The 17,683-nt window shown below is 51.6% G+C and overlaps 2 protein-coding genes across 2 annotated transcripts; one reads left to right on the top strand and one right to left on the bottom strand.

Annotated features, from left to right (window-relative positions):
• Positions 1-481: 481 nt before the first annotated feature.
• TAP1 (transporter 1, ATP binding cassette subfamily B member) lies at positions 482-9,405 on the bottom strand. Its single transcript, XM_020908104.2, has 11 exons — positions 8,514-9,405; positions 7,965-8,079; positions 7,695-7,825; positions 6,552-6,757; positions 5,171-5,368; positions 4,219-4,347; positions 3,874-4,062; positions 2,850-3,023; positions 2,457-2,619; positions 2,057-2,193; positions 482-1,076 (listed from the first exon to the last, which is right to left on the bottom strand). The coding sequence occupies exons 1-11, from the start codon at positions 9,109-9,111 to the stop codon at positions 864-866; spliced, it is 2,253 nt and encodes a 750-aa protein (XP_020763763.2). The 5' UTR covers positions 9,112-9,405; the 3' UTR covers positions 482-863.
• A 228-nt stretch (positions 9,406-9,633) lies between these two features.
• PSMB9 (proteasome 20S subunit beta 9) lies at positions 9,634-16,240 on the top strand. Its single transcript, XM_020908103.2, has 6 exons — positions 9,634-9,764; positions 11,686-11,753; positions 13,893-14,024; positions 14,669-14,798; positions 15,043-15,184; positions 16,057-16,240. The coding sequence occupies exons 1-6, from the start codon at positions 9,705-9,707 to the stop codon at positions 16,182-16,184; spliced, it is 660 nt and encodes a 219-aa protein (XP_020763762.1). The 5' UTR covers positions 9,634-9,704; the 3' UTR covers positions 16,185-16,240.
• Positions 16,241-17,683: the final 1,443 nt, after the last annotated feature.

Here is a 17,683-nt window from a genome sequence, read left to right as displayed (position 1 = left end):
CCTCGCCTTGCAACCTGATTCGGCCTCATCTGCTCAGCAACTGTTGACGTCACACGAGCACGGCGCGCTCTGAATGGAGGAGGTGTACTAGAGCGCCCCGCCCACTTCGCTGATGACCCCCGCAGGTTCCACCGCACAGCGCGGTGAGCCCGGCTGCAAAGGGCCGGCGCTGGCGAGAGGGATGGACTGCTTTCAGCCGTGCTCACCCTGGAGCCTCCTCCTCCAGGCTCTGAGGCACTGCTGCTGCTGCTGGCGCCTTGGAGGACGCTGCATCCCTGTCTGGCTCACTCTTGGGGGGGCGGGCACAGGGGGCTGGAGAGGTGGAGAGAGCACCATGGGAACAGAAAATTTAAGGGAGAAGATGCCACGCTTCGGACTGGGGATCACTGAGGATGCCGAAGGAGGGAAAGACCCAGCTTCCGAAAAGCGCGCTGCAAAGTTCGCGGGCCACTTGGGCCATTGAAAACATGAGAAACCAGGGTACAAAACACCAATTTTATTATAAATATCAAGAAACTACAATGTATCTATGGGCCAGCATCTGCCTGGGGTCAGACTGGAAAGAAGCCAACCTTCCCTTTCTGTGTATTCTAAATATTTCTCTTCATTGTCTGGGTGCTAGCCACAGCAACCCTGGCTCCAAACCCAGTTACACAAGGAGTTAGCACCCCTGTTTTCAACCCTGAAATCTCCATTACCAAGAGGAGCTTGGAGAGCAGGTAACACTCATGGCAAAATTTCAGGCATCACCTAGGGGGTTATGTTTCAGAAGCAGCTACCCATGATGCAGTAAGACCTCTGTTCTCAAACTCCACTATAGAGAGGGAGGGAGGGAGACAGAGTCTGCAGGTCTGAGGAGTGTTTCATTCTGGAGCACCTGGCCCGCCAGGAGCCTGCAGCATGGCCCAATAGCGTCCTTTATTCGTCATGAGCTGCCGGTGGGTTCCTGCCTCAATGATCATGCCTCCTTCCAGAAAGAGGATGTGGTCAGCCTGCTCCACCGAACTGAGGCGCTGGGTGATGAACAGCACTGACCGGGAGCCCCGCTCAGGGCTTTCATAGAGCAGCTGCTCCACCTGAGGAAAGATGCAGACTCTGTCAGAGGTGAGGACTCCTCCTGGCTCAGGAAGACACCTGTGTTTCCAGAGCTGGGATAGACCTTGCCTCAATCAATACCACCTCTGCCAATAACCCCAAGGAGAGTGAAGAGTCTCCTTCTGAGTGCTTCTCTGTCAAACTTATGATTCATGAAGGGCTGTTTACATGAGGTGGCAACAGTGGAATAAAAGTCAAGAGTCCTAGGGTGAAACCCAAAACAAAAGAAGGGAGGGTACTGGAAAGTCTCTCCACCCTAATTTTTATATTCTTTTACGGAAATAAAACTGAGTAAAGAGCAATGAGCATTCAAGTCAAGCAGACTTTAACTGGGGTCCAGGTTTAACACCGTGCAGGTAATTCCACCTCTCTTAGTGTCCATGTGCTCATCTGCTGAATGAGGGTGATAACACCCAGCTCACAAGGGCTCGTGATGAGTGAGCAAGAGAGTACATGTGAGGGGCCATCCAGCATGGCTGGCACATAGTAAAAGTTCAATTCACATTAACATTACAAGGATGGCCTTTTGCTCATGTTTGGCTTCACTGATTCAGGACTGTAGATCATCTCCTCTAACCAATTTTAGGCATCTTGGGCTTCCCTGATGGCTCAGTGGGTAAAGAATCCACCCACAATGCAGGAGACACAGGAGACTTGGATTCCATCCCTGGGTCGGGAAGATCCTCTGGAGGAGGAAATGGCAACCCACTCCAGTTTTCTTGCCTGGGAAATCCCATGGACAGAGGAGCCTGGCGGGCTACAGTCCAGGGGAGTGCAGAGTCAGATATGACTGAGCTCAGTCATATGGCTCTAGGCACTAGGGCACCTTGGAGAGAAGCTCGTGGGAACTGAGAACTGTAAGGACTGGTTTGGAAAATGTCCACGTTAGTATAATGACAAAGGACGAGTGAAGGAAGGCAGCTTGGGTGGGAAATAGGCAATAAGAAGACGGCTGTCTCACCAGGGATTGGCTGTTTGCATCCAGGGCGCTGGTAGCATCATCCAGAATGAGTACGCGTGGTTTCCGGATCAGGGCTCGAGCCAAGGCCACTGCCTGTCGCTGACCCCCTGACAGCTGGCTCCCAGCCTCACCCACCTCTGCAGAGACAAGGGCCAAGGCGAGGGCTGGGTGAGCACACATGCGCCCATGTGTGCATTCCTGCATGCACACACAAGGACTGATGGATGCAGCAGGGTGAGAAAGGTTCTGGGAAGGTAAAGGAGTTCTGAGGATATGAGGATGAAAGAGGCACCAGAACAGGATCTTACAACTTCAAACTGATGGAGGAGCTAAGGAATGGAGGCAAGAATCAACGTTTCCGCGAAGGTAAAGATGTCTGGGGGTCGATGGGAGCAAGCACCTGTGTCGTAACCTTCAGGGAGCTCAGAGATAAAACCATGGGCTCCAGACTCCACTGCAGCAGCTGTGATTTCCTCCATGGTCGGCTCCTGGACCAGGCCATAGGCAATATTTTCTTTAAAGCTTCTTCCAAACAGCAGAGGCTCTTGTCCCACAGCAGCCACCTAGGACAAAATACAATGCAGAGTCATAGAACGAGGAACACAGGAGTGTGGTCATCTAGAGACTGAAGGCTGAGCATCTCCACTGAGAGCCTGTCACAGTGACACGGCCTCTCTGCTGACCACACGCCCACCTCCACCCAAGGCCTCCTGACTTCCGCTCAGAGTGTTCGCGGAGAAGGCTCTCCTGACTTGAGGCTCCCTGCCCTCCCCCATGCCATCTTCTTGCTCACCTGTCTGTGCAGGTAGTGGTGCTCATATTCGGGAAGGGGCGCCCCATCCAGCAGCACCTGGCCCTCGGTGGGCTGGTACAGGTTCTGCAGCAGCGCGGCCACTGTGCTCTTCCCAGACCCATTGGGCCCCACCAGCGCCGTCACCTCCCCGGGACGAAGGGTGAAGGTCAGCCCCTGGAAGCCAGAGAACCAGACACTAAGAGACAGCCAGAGGCCCCTAACCTTAAGACCAGGTATCATCCACTCATTACGTTGTCTCGTCTATGTCTTCCCCCAGAGAAGAAAGGAGAAAAACAGGGGGAAATACAGTAACCCCTCCCCTCCTGCACACACAGACCCCTCCCCGTGGAGTAGAGATGAAAGATGAAACAAAGACAGAGGCAGAACTTAAGCACCAAGAGCCACATGATGGATCTCAGACACTGTGGGGGGAAAAGAAAAAATTATATTCAAAAGCACAGTTGGAAAGAAAAAGGAACTATGGAAGACTGGAGACACAGCCTCTGCTTCGGTGATGCCTTACAGGAGAACCTTCTCCCTAAGAGAATCCACAGACATTCTCCTTGGAAATCCGGACTATTCTTGAGCTTGGGGCAGCTTTTTATTTGTCTGTTTATGTATGGCTGTGCTGTGTCTTTACTGCTACGTGCGGACTTTCTCTAGTCGCAACAAGCAGGGGCTACTCTAATTTGTGGGGCGTGGACTTCTCATTGCGGTGGCGTCTCTTGTTACAGAGCACAGGCTCTAGGGCACACGGTCTTAGTTGCCCTATGGTGTGTGCGATCCTCCCGGACCAGGGGTCAAACCCATGCCCCCAGCATTGGCAGACAGATTCTTAACCAGCAGACCACCCAGGGAAATCCCTGGGACAGTTTAAGGGGATGAATGCTGCTCATCTTTGCCTCTGAAGGGTGAGGGAGGGTCTATCTATACCTGGTGCTAAGCAGGCTGAAGGCAGGAAAACCATTTAGGATGACGGAGTTGAGAGGGAGTCTGGAGGAACGGAGGGATCTGTAGGTTGTACCTGAAGCACAGGGGCATCTGGACGGTTTGGGTAGGCAAAGGAGACACCCTGGAACTGGACGAGGCCACGCAACGTTAAGGAAGCCAATGATCCACTCTTTGGGCAGTTAGGGACCCGGTCCAGGTATTCAAATATTTTCTCTGAAGATCCCACAGCCTTCTGCACCCTGGGATAGCAGGACAGCAGCACCTGGAGGGGAGGTATGAATAGTGAGGTGGGATGTGGGAGGGGCCCAGTCTGTTGCCAGGGTTACAGGATAGGGCGAAGGAGGGGAGGGAAGTGACTTGGATGGTGGTAGCACTTGGGAAGGAAAAGCACTGGGGAGCGGCCACAGAGGGACCTCACCTGAACAGCCATGGTGAACTGGATCTCGTACAGAATAAAGGTGACCAGACGCCCGCTGCTGACAGACCCACTTGTCACCAGCTGCCCACCAAAATACAGGATTCCCACCTTCAGCAGCATCCCTGAGAACTGTGGAGGGACCACAGAGAGCAAGGAGCTGAAGCAGTTAAGTCAAGAACCAGAATGGTTATTATCAAGGAGAGATACAAAGTCCATTTGCGCCAAGTAACACATGGGGCTCAACAGGGATTAAAGAATCAATCACTGCATCCCGTGGTGTGATCATTCGGGTGCACAAGTCAACTACCATCATCACCCTCACCAGGAATGCCTTGTTTGGGGAGCATTCTGCTCTTCACAAGAGGCTTTCATGAATGTAATGTCATCTAATATTCATATCAAGATAAACAAGGTTATATCACTCTCATCTTTTAAAATAAGAAAATAGTCTCAGAGGAGGTAAGTTATTATTAATAGCCCATGGCTACAGAGCTAATAAGTGGTAGCATCAAGGCAGGAACTTCTGATTGCTGGTCTAATTCTCTGTCAGTTACATCACAAGATGCCCTTCATCCTTGGCTTCTGCTAGTCCCTTTTCTCTCACGAGTATATCTGCATAGTCCCAGCATGAAGCAGCCCAACAAAAGCTACCTGCCATTCCCCACGCTGCCCCATGAGGCAAGGAAAAGTCCTGGGACTGAAGACATGGTGCTTTCCTACAAAGGGGGTCATGGAGAGTCTGTGCACCATGGGGAAAAGAAGCTGTGTAGCATGCCTAGAAAGAGGGAGGGGGTTCAGAGCACTAGGTCACCCAGCCTCTGGTTGCTAGGATACAGACACTGAACCCACCCCTGCCCAGTGAAGGAAGAGCGCGGAGCAGGGTCAGGGGAAAGGGAATGGTGAAGAAACATTTCAGGGACCAGGGGATAGGCACTCACGCCCAGGTACTCACAGTGCTGGTCCAGTGGTCGAGCGCGTAGGCCAGGGCCTCCTTCCGGCTGAGCACCATCATCTCATGCAGCTTTTGCCTGAACTTCTGAGCCTCACCCTCTTCGTTGGCAAAGCTCCGAACTGTAGGCATGGCTGACAGCACCTCGATGGCCACCTGGCTGGACTTTGCCAGAGATTCTTGCATCTGCTTTGCCAGCACCTGTGGAGATATGAACCAGAGATACCACACGTGGTTTGCAAACCACGAGGGCTGCTAGGACCTGAATTATCCAATCAGAGATTACAGTTGAGAGGCAGCAGAGGGACAAGAGAGAAAAAGACACAGCTTGAAACACTCACCACCACCCCCCATACCAAAGAGAAACAGTAGAGAGGGAAATGCTCCAGAAAGGCCATGGGGTCATATTCCTGAGATCGGTGCCATATTCTTTTATTTTCTTTTATATCAGAGTACAGTTTATTTGGGGGCTTCTGTGGTGGCTCAGTGGTAGAGAATCTACCTGCCAACTCAAGAGATATGAGTTTGATCCCTGGGTCGGGAAAATCCTCTGGAGAAGGAAATGGCAACCCACTTCAGTATTCTGCCTGGGAAAACTCATGGACAGAGGAGCCTGGTGGGCTACAGTGCAGGGCGGGGGTTGCAAAGAGTTGGACATGACTTAGCAACTAAACATGGAGAAGGAAATGGCAACCCACTCCAGTACGCTTGCCTGGAAAATCCTGTGGATGGAGAAGCCTGGTAGGCTACAGTCCATGGGGTTGCAAAGAGTTGGACACGACTGAGTGACTTCACTTTCTTTCTTTCTAGCAACTAAACAACAATATAGCTGATTTACAATACTGTATTAGCTTCAGTAGTACAGCAAAGTGTATGTATATGTATACATATATATATATATATATATATATATATATATATATATGACTTCCCATGTGGCTCAGTGATAAAGAATCCGCCTGCCAATGCAAGAGATCTGGGTTCCATCCCTGGGTTGGGAAGATCCCCTGGAGAAGGAAATGGCAACCCAATATCTGTTCTTTTTCAGATTCTTTCCCTATATATCATTACAGAGTATTTAGTAGAGTTCCCTGTGCTATCCAGTCGGTCGTTACTGATTATCTATTTTATTAATATATATATAGTAGTGTCTATATGTTAATCCTAACCTCAGTGATCGTATTCTTAAAGACAGGTTGTGGGCAGACGTTAGCAGACACAGAGAACATGAAAACTGACCCTGAGTAACCCAAGAACGTGGACAAACAGACCCACAGAGATGAAGAATCAGTGAAGGGGCCAGGAAAGAAATGTGACAGGAAGCGAGCCCACCACGTCTGGGCGGTAGGAGTCAGCGGAGGTTAAGGCAACTCCCCAGACATACCTTGCGCCATTTCCCCAGCTTCTCAGGCAGAATGAAAAGCAGGGGCAGGGCGATCAGGGTGACCACAGTGAGGGGCGGGGACGCCCAGAGCATGAGCCCCAGGAGACACAGGCCCCGCATGAAGTACCACAGGAACAGGCTGAGATCCGAGCTCAGAGACTCACTCACGGTGGACGTGTCATCTGTGACCCGAGATGTGATTTCACCTGTCAAGGGTTGGGGAGAAGAAGGTGGTGTGAATGAGAACCTCAGAGTGATGGGACAGGTGAGCCAGGGTGCCAGGGGAAGGGTTCTAAGAAGGCTGAGAAGACAAGGTCAGTGGTTAGGAAGACCTGGGACCTGGAACCTCAACACAAGGAGAAAGTGTTCCAGAGGAAAAGACTGGCTAAAAAATGATGCCCTTGTGAATTTCCTTTTCTCTGACAGATTTCTGTTCTCTAAGAACTTTTATATCCCAGGTACAGGGGCAGGAAAAACTTAAGCTGATCATCTAACATAGCTGGAGAGAAAGCTGCTGTTAGTCAGCAGTCCAGGAAACTGTAGCAAGCACTGGACTGGGAATCAAGAGATTCTGTCTCCGAGTTCATCTCCATCTGTGCGCATCTGTGCAAGTGTCAGCGTTTGGGGGCAGGCCTCAGTTCCCTTCTCTACGAAGCAAGGTGGTTGGACTCTGTGATCTCAAAATGTCACGGTTTTAAATTCCAGTCATTTCTATCTAAACACACACAGAGGGATAAGTCTGTGAGGCTTGGATGGAAACACTAGGCTTTCCTTAAATAAAAGGAGTATGTTTTGCTCTTGAGGCATGTTGAGAATAAGACATGGCAATGTTTATGTGTGAGAGAAATCAAGATTATAAGTAAAAGAGGAGGTATGGGTTTCCCTGGTGGCTCCGATGGTAAAGAATCTCCCTGCAACGCAGGAGACCTGGGTATGATCTCTGGGTCGGGAAGATCCCCTGGAGAAGGGAATGGCTACCCACTCCAGTATTCTAGCCTAGAGAATTCCATGGACAGAGAGCCTGGTGGGCCACAGTCCATGAGGTCCCAGAGAGATGGACATGACTGACAGACTAATAATTTAATACTTTATGGGTATACAAACAGTAAGTGAATGGATAGTGAAAAGAGTTTCATGAGAAACCTGTTTGGTTCTTTTGAAAAAACTCTGTCTCCTGGCGCAGGACAGCCTGAAACACCTCTCCCTGCAGGTGGCTGTGCATGCGGCCCACGGTGCTGTTGTAGATTCCATCAGCCGTGAACTCCAGCACTGCGCTACAGGGAGACAAGAGAAGGGAGGCCCGCTGTCGTCAGGAGGTCCCCCAGAAGTCCACCCTGGATGGCTGCCCCAACTTCCAACTCCCACTTTCTCCAAATCCCCTGTCCCCCAACCTTCCAACTTCAGTGCCCAGACCTGGCTATGGCGAGGACCGACATCAGAGTTACGTTCCGAGTGAAGGCAGTGCCTGTCTCATCCTGTACAATCCAGTCGGTGAGCCGGCCAGTGAAGAACGGAATGGCCATCTCCCCTGGGGAGGGGAAGAAATAGCAAATCTAAGCAGGTCAACTCTCACCAGACCCTGGCCCACTGGCCTTTCACATTTATTCATTCTCCTGCAGAGCAGTGGCAGAAAGATATCATCTCCACCTACACGGGGCCCCACCAGACCTTTAGAGGTTTAATGAGGAAGCCTAGCGGTCATAGGATGGGCTGCCCAGGAAAAGCCCTTGTCCTTGGTGGCCAGTGAAGCGACAACACGCAGGGCGGCCCTGGAGCCCAGGACCCCTGACAATTACCCAGTCAGGACCTTCCCGCTCCACTGGGGTGATCAGGACCTGAGCTGGGTCCCCTTCCCCTCACCCACATTCCCGAGAACCCACACCAATCCATCTCACTGGCCATGCCCCTCGATTCCTACCCAGTCCTCCAGTCCCATCCCCCTTCCCGTTGCACACCCCTTACCCAAACAGGAGAGGAACACCAGGGCCAGAATGAGCTGCACGTGGCTTTTCTCCGGACCCAGGAAGACTAGAAGCCGACTCACCGCCAGGCCAAAAGCCCCTCGAGTTCCTTGCACCCAGAGACTCCTGATCTTATACCACAGGGTGGCCGCGGGCAGTGCCGCCCCATAGCTGAGAGCGAAGGCGTCCAGGCGACTTCCCCAGTGCAGGGGCCCGGCGCTGTCCGCGTCCCCGGGGGCTGGCCAGGAGACCAGCTCTCGGAACAAGGCGAGTCCCGGCAGGGCCAAGCCCAGCGCCGCCGCCAGCGGCTCTAAAACAGCCAGCCTCCCCGGGACTCGCGTGCTTTCCCTCCGGAAGCCCAGCGCGGCCCCGACGACGCCGCGGGCCCCCAGCCACAGCAGCGCCCAGCGGCTCAGACCGGCCACCCAGACCCGGAGCAGCGGCAGCGCAGGGGGCACCAGACGCGATGCCACTCGGGGCAGCGCCAGCCGGAGCAGCATCCAGTCGGCGAGGAGCAGCAGCGCCGTCCCCAGCCACGCGACGGCGGCGCGGGGGAGGCGCGGACGGCCGCCGGGAGCGGGGGACCCCGGGCAGGCCATGGGCGCGCGCGGTCCCGGCTCTCGCTGTCCCCGACGGGGTGCTGTCGGAGTCCGAGCCCCGGGCCGGAGCCGGGACCGCCGCGGGGAGGGGCCGGGGCGGGGCCTCGAAAAGTCCCGGGAGCCGGCCGAGCCAGCGGCGCTGCCCAGAAGCAGGCGGTTTAGGGGAAAGAGAAAACGAAAGCGGCCCGGCTTGCCAGGCCCGGCCCCTGCGGAGGCGGCCGGCCCAGAGCACCCAGGAGGAGCGCGCTGACCTCAGATCCGAGGCTGACCTCCTCCATCGCCCACCCGCGCCCCGCCTCGCATGCCGCCGCCTCCTGCAGTGGCAGCGCTGCCCGGGACTTCTAGCCCCGGGTCTGCGGGCGGGGCTCCTGCGTCATCTGTCTCCGGGCAGATCCGCTGGCCCCGGTCTCCTGCGTCATGTGTCTCCGGGCAGACCCTCCCCGCGCAGGTTAGCGCCGGGCCACCCCGGGCGGCGGCGCGGAGTCGGGCGCCCCCTGGCGGGCGCAGCACAGGGGCGGAGCCTCGGGCAGCGTGCGGCGCGCGGTCCCAGGTCGGAAACCAGAGCCCGGAGCGGCGAGCCTCGCGGAGCCGGGATGCTGCGGACCGGAGCCCCCACCGGGGATTTGCCCCGGGCAGGAGAAGTCCACACCGGGGTAATGAGTCTGGAGCGTCAGCGGAGGGACGGAGGGACGGGCGGACCCTGGAAGCGCCACAGGGTGAACTCGGAGACTCGCAAGAGGGAGGAGACCGCTTGCAGCAGCCGGGGCGCGCATCCGAAAAGGAACACTGGCGTCTCCGTACAGAAGCGGGGTGCTCGGGGGTCCGCCAAGGGGCTGGGCGCGGGGGGCCGGCGGGGAAGGGGTGCTTGGGCTCCTAGCTGGAAGCGTTGAGGGGAAGCTGCTCTAGAGCGCTTTCGCTTTCACTCTGAACTAGAGACGGGCTGCTTAAATGAAGCGGGGGAGCTGGAGAAGTCGCGCAGAAATGAGGACACGGTGCCCCGAGTGGACAGGACGGCACTTGGGAGCGTGTGGGCGCTGACGGGAAGGAACGCGCCCCACAGACCTTTGCTGGGCTCGCTCCGGGGAACTCACGGTCCCGCCACTGATAACACGGGTTCCCTGTGAACTAGCGCTGCCAGTGCCAGCCTGGTCCAGGAAGGCAGCTACTTGGCCCGGGTGCAGCGTGCTCCCGTCCCCGTGTCTTCCGCACCCACCTCCACACCCTGCTGGAGGACTTTTGCCCAGGCTGGGCCCCCGGGGGCTGGTGGCAGCCCTTGGCTGGCTGGCTTCTGCTCTCAAGTGACCGCCGCTGCTCTCCGCTTCGGGCAGCCTGTAATAACGGAGTAACCTCTCGGGTGGGGTTTCCCCTGATCTCTGGTCCGCTCTTCACGATGAATCAATGTGTCAAAATGAGCACTGCGGCCAATAGCCCCGGAGGCCAGAGCGACTTATGAAGCCCTGAGGAATATAGCAGTGAAACCATTCATAAAGTAGAAGCTCTTCCCCTCACCACCAGATGAACAGTGGAAAGTACGAAGTACAAGTCACAACAGACCCTGGGAGCTGGACGCGGGTTTAGTCCTGTGTGACCTTGGGCAAGTCACTTGCCTTCTGTATGATGCAGTTTCTTCCTTTGTAGGATCTTTAAAGTTAAAAACTGTGGCTTTGTTCTCCTTCACTCTTCCTTAATTCTGTTCTTGACTTGGAAAAGCAGCTAAAACTCCCCAATCAAATCCTCTCTTGGTACAGATCTCTTCCCCTGGCTATTTACTCTTTTAAAGAAAAAAAAATTATTTTTTAGCCACGCCACATGGCATGTGGGATCTTAGTTCCTTGACCAGGAATCAAACCCATGCCCTCCTACAAAGGAAACGCAGTCTTAACCACTGGACCACCAGGGAAGTCCCCTGGCTGTTTACCTCTTGATCAAAAATCCATAAATGAGACCTTTATTTTAAACTGTCCCATGTGTTTCTTGATACTTTCCTGCTTCCTTGACACGTGGCCATGGTAACCACTGACCTCTGAGATGTTTTCCCTTGTTCAGTAAACTGATTAAGGGGAGAGTGGGGTGGACAATTCTGGGCTAATAAAAAGGCTTGGGCTTGTTTCCCAAGGTCACGGTCACTTGCTGTGTGGCAAGATCTGCAGCACATCTGTGCACATAACAAGCGCATGCAGAGGTCATTCATTTGTGGGGCTGCGTCACCAGGGCCTGGAAGTGCCCCCCTGAGCCCTTCACTCAGAGGGAGCACTTATGCCCCTGGGAGCTTCACCACCCCACCACCCCAACCCCACCCCCACCCTCCCCACCCCCCGCTTTACAGCGGAAAGAATTTTAGGGATGCCATTCTTTCTGTGTGATATCCCCGGCCAGACTCTGACATTCCCTTGCAGCCAGGAAAGACAATAGACAAAATGGAAACAAAAAAAATCCCATCCTGGGAGTCGACTCTGGCCTAAATTACCAGATAACCTTGAGCCAGTTGCCTCCCCTCTCTGAGAATGTTTCCTTATCTAACGTGAAGGGTTCAAGGCTCTTCCCTCTCTGACGTTCTATCCTGTGTCTCCGCAGACAACCATCATGGCAGTAGAGTTTGATGGGGGCGTCGTGGTGGGATCGGATTCCCGGGTGTCTGCAGGGTGAGTGCCAGTGACCCTGGGTACTTCTGGAAGGAAGCTCATGGCGCCCAATGCACATTTTTAGTCATTCATAAAGACATGCATAAAGTCATTCATTTAAAGTCATTCATAAAGGCAAACCGAAGCTCTGGAGAAACTGAGTGAACCTTTCAGAAAGGCCTCTATAATAAGATACTGGGGGGGGGGGGGGGTCCTCTGAACTCCAGGGGAGAATCTGGGGCCTGAACGCTGATGTGGCCTGTCCCAGGAGGTCATCGAATTGGGTCTGAAAAGAGCTTAGGAAATAGTTTTCAGAGGCCTTCCTTCCATCTGGGTTTAAAGATAGAAAAGATGGTTCTGCTGAGCAGATATCCTGGTTTCTGATCCATTGTGTGAACTAAGTTTGTCTTTCTCCCTTTCGGCCAGTTTCCCCACATACAAGAAAAGTGTACAGGATTAGATCAACATCACTTACTTTATGTGCCATAGAACACATAACTTCCTCAAGATGGTTAATAACAGAAAAATTAGTAAGGGGAAGATTATTCTTAATTTAATGTAGTATTTTTGTTTTATCATAAAATCTAAGTCTGATTTTGATCATTACTTGCAGTGTTTCATTTGTCTGAGACAATTTTTTCCTTCCTGCTTTAATCCAGGCATTAAATTTCGTGTGCTCTGAAGCCATTCTATTGTCAAAAGAATATCAGAAATTTTAGCAACTCGCTGTAGGATCCTGCAATCCGATTCCTGGGCATCTATCCAGGCAAAACTGTAATTCAAAAAGATGCCTGCACCCTCCTGTTCGTAGCAGTGCACATGTTCTTTATCCATTGCTCTGTTGGTGGACATTTAGGCTGCTTCCATGTCCTGGCTATTGTAAATAGTGCTACAGTGAACACTGGGGTGCATGTGTCTTTTTGAATTATGGTTCTCTCCAGATGTATGCCCAGGAGTGGGATTTCTGGGTGATATGGTAGTTCTGTTTAGATTTTTAAGGAACCTCCATACTGTTCTCCATCATGACTGCACCAGTTTACCTTCCTACCAACAATAACAGGGTTCCCTTCTCTCCATAGCTTCACCAGCATTTATTGTTTGTAGATTTTTTTTATGATGGCCATTCTGACCAGTGTGAGGTGATACTTCATTGTAGGTTTTATTTTTATGAACAAAAACACAAACGGACTCACAGACATAGAGAACAGACCTGTGGTTGCAAAGATGGGGGAAAGGAGAAGGATTGGGAGTCTGGGATTAGCAGGTGCAAACTGCTATATACAGAATGGATAAAGCATTTCTCTAACAATTAGTGGCTGAGTATCTTTTCCTGTGCTCTTTGGCCATCTGAATGTCTTCTTTGGAGAAATGTCTATTTAGATCTTGTACCCATTTTTGATTGGATTATTTGTTTTTTTATATTCAGCTGAATGAGCTGTTTGTATGTTTTGGAAATTAATCCTTTGTTGGTTGGTTCATTTGCAAATATTCTCTCTCACTCTGAGGATTGTCTTTATACTAAATTTAAAAAAAGGAGTGGACATCTTTATATAATTCACTTTGCCATACACCTGAAAGTAACACAACAGTGTAAATCAACTATACTCCAATAAAAAATTTTAAAGATGTGATATATATGTATATTATGTGTGTGGATATATATAGAGATATCACAGTGGGCTATTACTCAGTCCTAAAAAAGAATGAAATAATGCCATTTGCAGCAATGTGGATGGACCTGGAGATGATCAAATTAGGCATAGTCAGAAATAGGAAGACAGATACCATATGATATCACTTATACGTGGAATCTAAAATACGACAAATGAACATAGCTGCAGGACAGAAACAGACTCACAGACAGAGAATGACCTGTGCTGGGCGAGGTGGGGGCGGGAGAAGGGTGGGGAGTCGGGGATCAACAGATGCAGTTATACACAGACGGGATAAACAAGATCCTACCATATAGCACAGGGAACTCATTCAAACTCCTGTGATAAGCCATAATGGAAAAGAATATGGAAAAAAAAAGTATATATGTATAACTGAACCACTTTGCTGTACAGTAGAAATTAACACTGCAAATCAGCTATACTTAAATTTTTTTTTCTGAAAAATTGGCAACTCTGACGCTGATGACTTTGCACTCCTTGCTGACAGAGAGGCGGTGGTGAACCGAGTGTTTGACAAGCTCTCCCCCCTGCACCAGCGCATCTACTGCGCTCTCTCCGGCTCAGCTGCTGACGCTCAGGCCATAGCGGACATGGCCGCCTACCAGCTGGAGCTCCACGGGTATGAAACGGTGGGGTCCCCAACTCAGTGAACGCCAACACCGTGTCCTATTCCAGGGGCGCTACCGTGGAATAGGAAAACTTCTTGCTTTGCCTTCAGCTTTCATTTCTCTTTGAACTGGCACTTGAATCTCTCAAAGCTGGTTTCTGCATCTGTAAAGCAGAGATAACTAATAGCACCTCCCCTACCTCACCAGATAGTTATTTCCAAAACCAAAAAATATGAATAAAAGTGATTTGAACACTGCAAATCACCCTCCTAATATCAATAGTGAGGAAGAAGATGAGGACACAGCCCACCATGGTATCAGGTGGTGTCCATGTGGGAGCCAAGGTCACGGGGCAGAAGTGACGCTTATCTGCTAAACCCATATGGGCAAGGCTCTGGCAGCCAGGAGACTTTTGTCACTGGGGACCAGGGGGTTGGGGGGGACAGAATAAAGGAGGGAGAACAATTAAGAATTGAAAGCTTCTTCCTAGTGGGTAATGTGAGACTCTGGTTCCCCTGCACCAGTGGGAGGGGAGCTGGAGTCTGAATCCTTGCAGCTAGTTTTTAGGGGTCACCTAGCAGAGATGAGGGTGATGGTCTAGGAGGGTGGACCTCCAGGAAAGCATATCACCATCTATTCCTAACCCTTCCTTCAGGATGGAACTGGAGGAACCCCCGCTTGTTCTGGCTGCTGCGAACGTGGTGAGGAACATCACCTATAAATATCGAGAGGACCTGTCCGCACATCTCATGGTAGCTGGCTGGGACCAACGCGAAGGGGGCCAGGTGAGTCTCTCACAGTGTCCACCCTTCCTCGGAGTTCCCCTCTCCCCCAGAGAGGGAGATGGAGGTCATATGGCATTCCAGCCTCGAGTTCCAAAGACACTGCCCCTGAAAGCATAGGAAGGTCTCAAAGGAGAAGGGTATGAGGTGCTGGGGCTTCGCTGCAGGGCGTGGAGACCACCTGCCCGTCTCAGGGCTGAGCAGAGGATGCAGGCTCCCGCAGTCTGAGCGGAGGGTGCCTCCCCAGGTGTACGGGACCTTGAGCGGGATGCTGATTCGACAGCCCTTCGCCATTGGCGGCTCTGGCAGCACCTACATCTACGGTTATGTGGATGCAGCGTATAAACCAGGCATGTCCCCGGAGGAGTGCAGACGCTTCACCACGAACGGTAATACGCAGGCGGGAGGCATCTGGGGCAGGGGCTACACGTGGTAAGGACGTCGAGCGTGAGGACGAGAAAGACATGGATGCCCATCTGATGAAATGTCCAAATGGGACGCCTTTGAGAGTGATGGGGCAAAGGCTGAACTAGATGGGCTTTCAGGACAAAGCTCAGACGGTCAAGAGTCCGCCTGCAATGCAGGAGACTTGGGTTCAATCCCTAGGTTGGAAAGATCCCCTGGAGAAGGGAATGGCTACCCACTCCAGTATTCTTGCCTGGACAATTCCATGGACAGAGAAGCCTGGCGGGCTACAGTCCATGGGGTTTCAAAGAGTCAGACATGACTGAGGAACTAATGGACTTCAGGACAAAAGGCATAACCCAAGACTGTTCTGTGCACACCAAAGGAAGATCTAGGGTGACCACAGGAAACCAGTTGGGCGCTTGGACCAGCCCATAAGAGCCGATTGTTACATATTCAAGGATTTGGGAGTGCTTGCCTATCTACTTGTTACAAAATCAATCATGGTGGGATTGTTGAGACCATGAACGTTGCATGAAGACCTTTGTATTTTTTTAAGTTGGTTGACCACCCCTAAATATGCATCTCTAGGAGATGTGTTCTGAAGTCTGCATGTAGTAGTAGGCATATGGACAGAAGGGAAGGGACACCATTTTTTAAAAATAGTTATTTATCTGGCTGCACGGGGCCTTAGTTGCAGCATGCGGGATCTAGTTCCTTTACCAGGACTGGATCCCAGGCCCCCTGCAGTGGACGCGCAGGGTCTTAGCCCCAGACCACCAGGGAGGTCCCATGGGACACGACTTCTGCAGCTAAGCCGCTCTCACTTCCTCTCTCCACCCGGCACCCTCCGCAGCGATCGCCCTGGCCATGAACCGAGACGGCTCCAGCGGGGGCGTCATCTACCTGGTCACTATCACAGGCGCTGGGGTGGACCATCGTGTCATCCTGGGCGACGAGCTGCCGAAATTCCACGACGAGTGAATCTCATTCCTCGGACTCTCCTTCTTTATTTTGTAATAAACTTTCTGGAACCAGAAGCTGGTATGAACCGTGTGTACTCAGAGAAGTGAAGCTTGGGAAGGGGGCTGCTGCCCACCCAAATGCTAGTGTATCTTTTGTATTCTAAAAGAATACAAAACACCTCCTCTAAAACATCTTTCCCAGAGGAGGGGTGGAGGAGCAGATGAGAGTCAGGTGCATGTGACAGATCTCAGGTAGCCAAGACAGCTACATGCCTGAGAATTAGCTAGGAGCCAGCTCACATGGAAAAGGATTCCTCTCATAACGTGTTCATTCATATTAGAGGCCAAAACATGATAAATCCTTAAATATTTGGGGAGGGGGGACTTGTGAATTTCAAAGAATAGTAACAATAACCCAAAAAGCGAAATGTATTGAACTGAGCATTGGCTACATGCCTGTAAATGTTTTATCTCTTAGAACCCAAACCAAAAATCCTTGGGTATGAACTACAACTATTGACAATTCTATGTAAGAATAGATGGAAGGTTAGTAAGAGTAAGTCATGCCAATTCAAAAGTGGAGATGTGGGATTTTGTTTACCAAATGCCCTTCCTCTACTACTGACATGAAACCTGTTCCCTCAAGACTCATATACCATCTCCTCCCTGAAATCTGTAATAATTAGCCCAACCCAACATTTAACACTTAGGACTTTGTTTGATGTTTGAATAACTGTATTCAACAGGCTGAGCTCTGGACCTATCTTTGCCAGGCATTTCCTGAGTGATAGGACAAACTACTCCCCTACTCTGAGCCCTTGTTTTCTCTTCTGTCAGATGGGGTGTTGAGTGACTTCTGAGATGCTTTATAGCTTTACGGTCAATGCCATTTCACACACAAGTAAGCAGTTAAGAGGTATATTTAACAGAATCCTAGTGAGCCACCTAGGAAACTTCTGTCTGCTTTTCTTTCCAGATCTCAGGCGAAACATACAAAGCACCCTAAGACATCCCTATGTTCTTGGTAGTGTGTATTTGGTTTTGAGAAAACGAATCTAAAATTACTGTCGCCTTGAGTTCTTTCTAGCCACGAGATTTAACTTATTTTGAAATTCAGTGTAATAGTTGGAGCATATTTTTTCTGCTGATCACAACTCAGAACACTGGAGCGTAGACAAAAGCAAGCACTGAATCACTCTGAAAAATAAACAAACAACAGGTGGATTGTGGAGAGACTCAAAACTGGGGGAGGCAGTGTTCTGGGGGGAGGAGGGCTCAGAGTCTTGCCTGTTTCCTCTCATGGCTCTGCCCTGAAGTCTGGCATCAACTGCAGGCTGCACCGCTGAGCGTCATCTCCGAGAAAAACACTATGGTTCTGGCCAGAGGAAGTGAGAGAGCGGGCCCCTGTGGGCCAGAGGGCGCAGGGGAATCTCCCAGACGAGAGAGCTGGAGACGGGGATGCCCTGCCTCTAGGGATGAATCCTTGTGACGACCTGAACTGCACATGCATGCCACACA

The sequence above is a fragment of the Odocoileus virginianus genome, chromosome 27 (assembly GCF_023699985.2).
Source record: "Odocoileus virginianus isolate 20LAN1187 ecotype Illinois chromosome 27, Ovbor_1.2, whole genome shotgun sequence".
NCBI classification, from domain to species: Eukaryota; Metazoa; Chordata; class Mammalia; order Artiodactyla; family Cervidae; genus Odocoileus; species Odocoileus virginianus.
The sequence above is the reverse complement of the archived record's forward strand: the minus strand, read 5'-3'. Positions and strand labels throughout refer to the sequence as shown.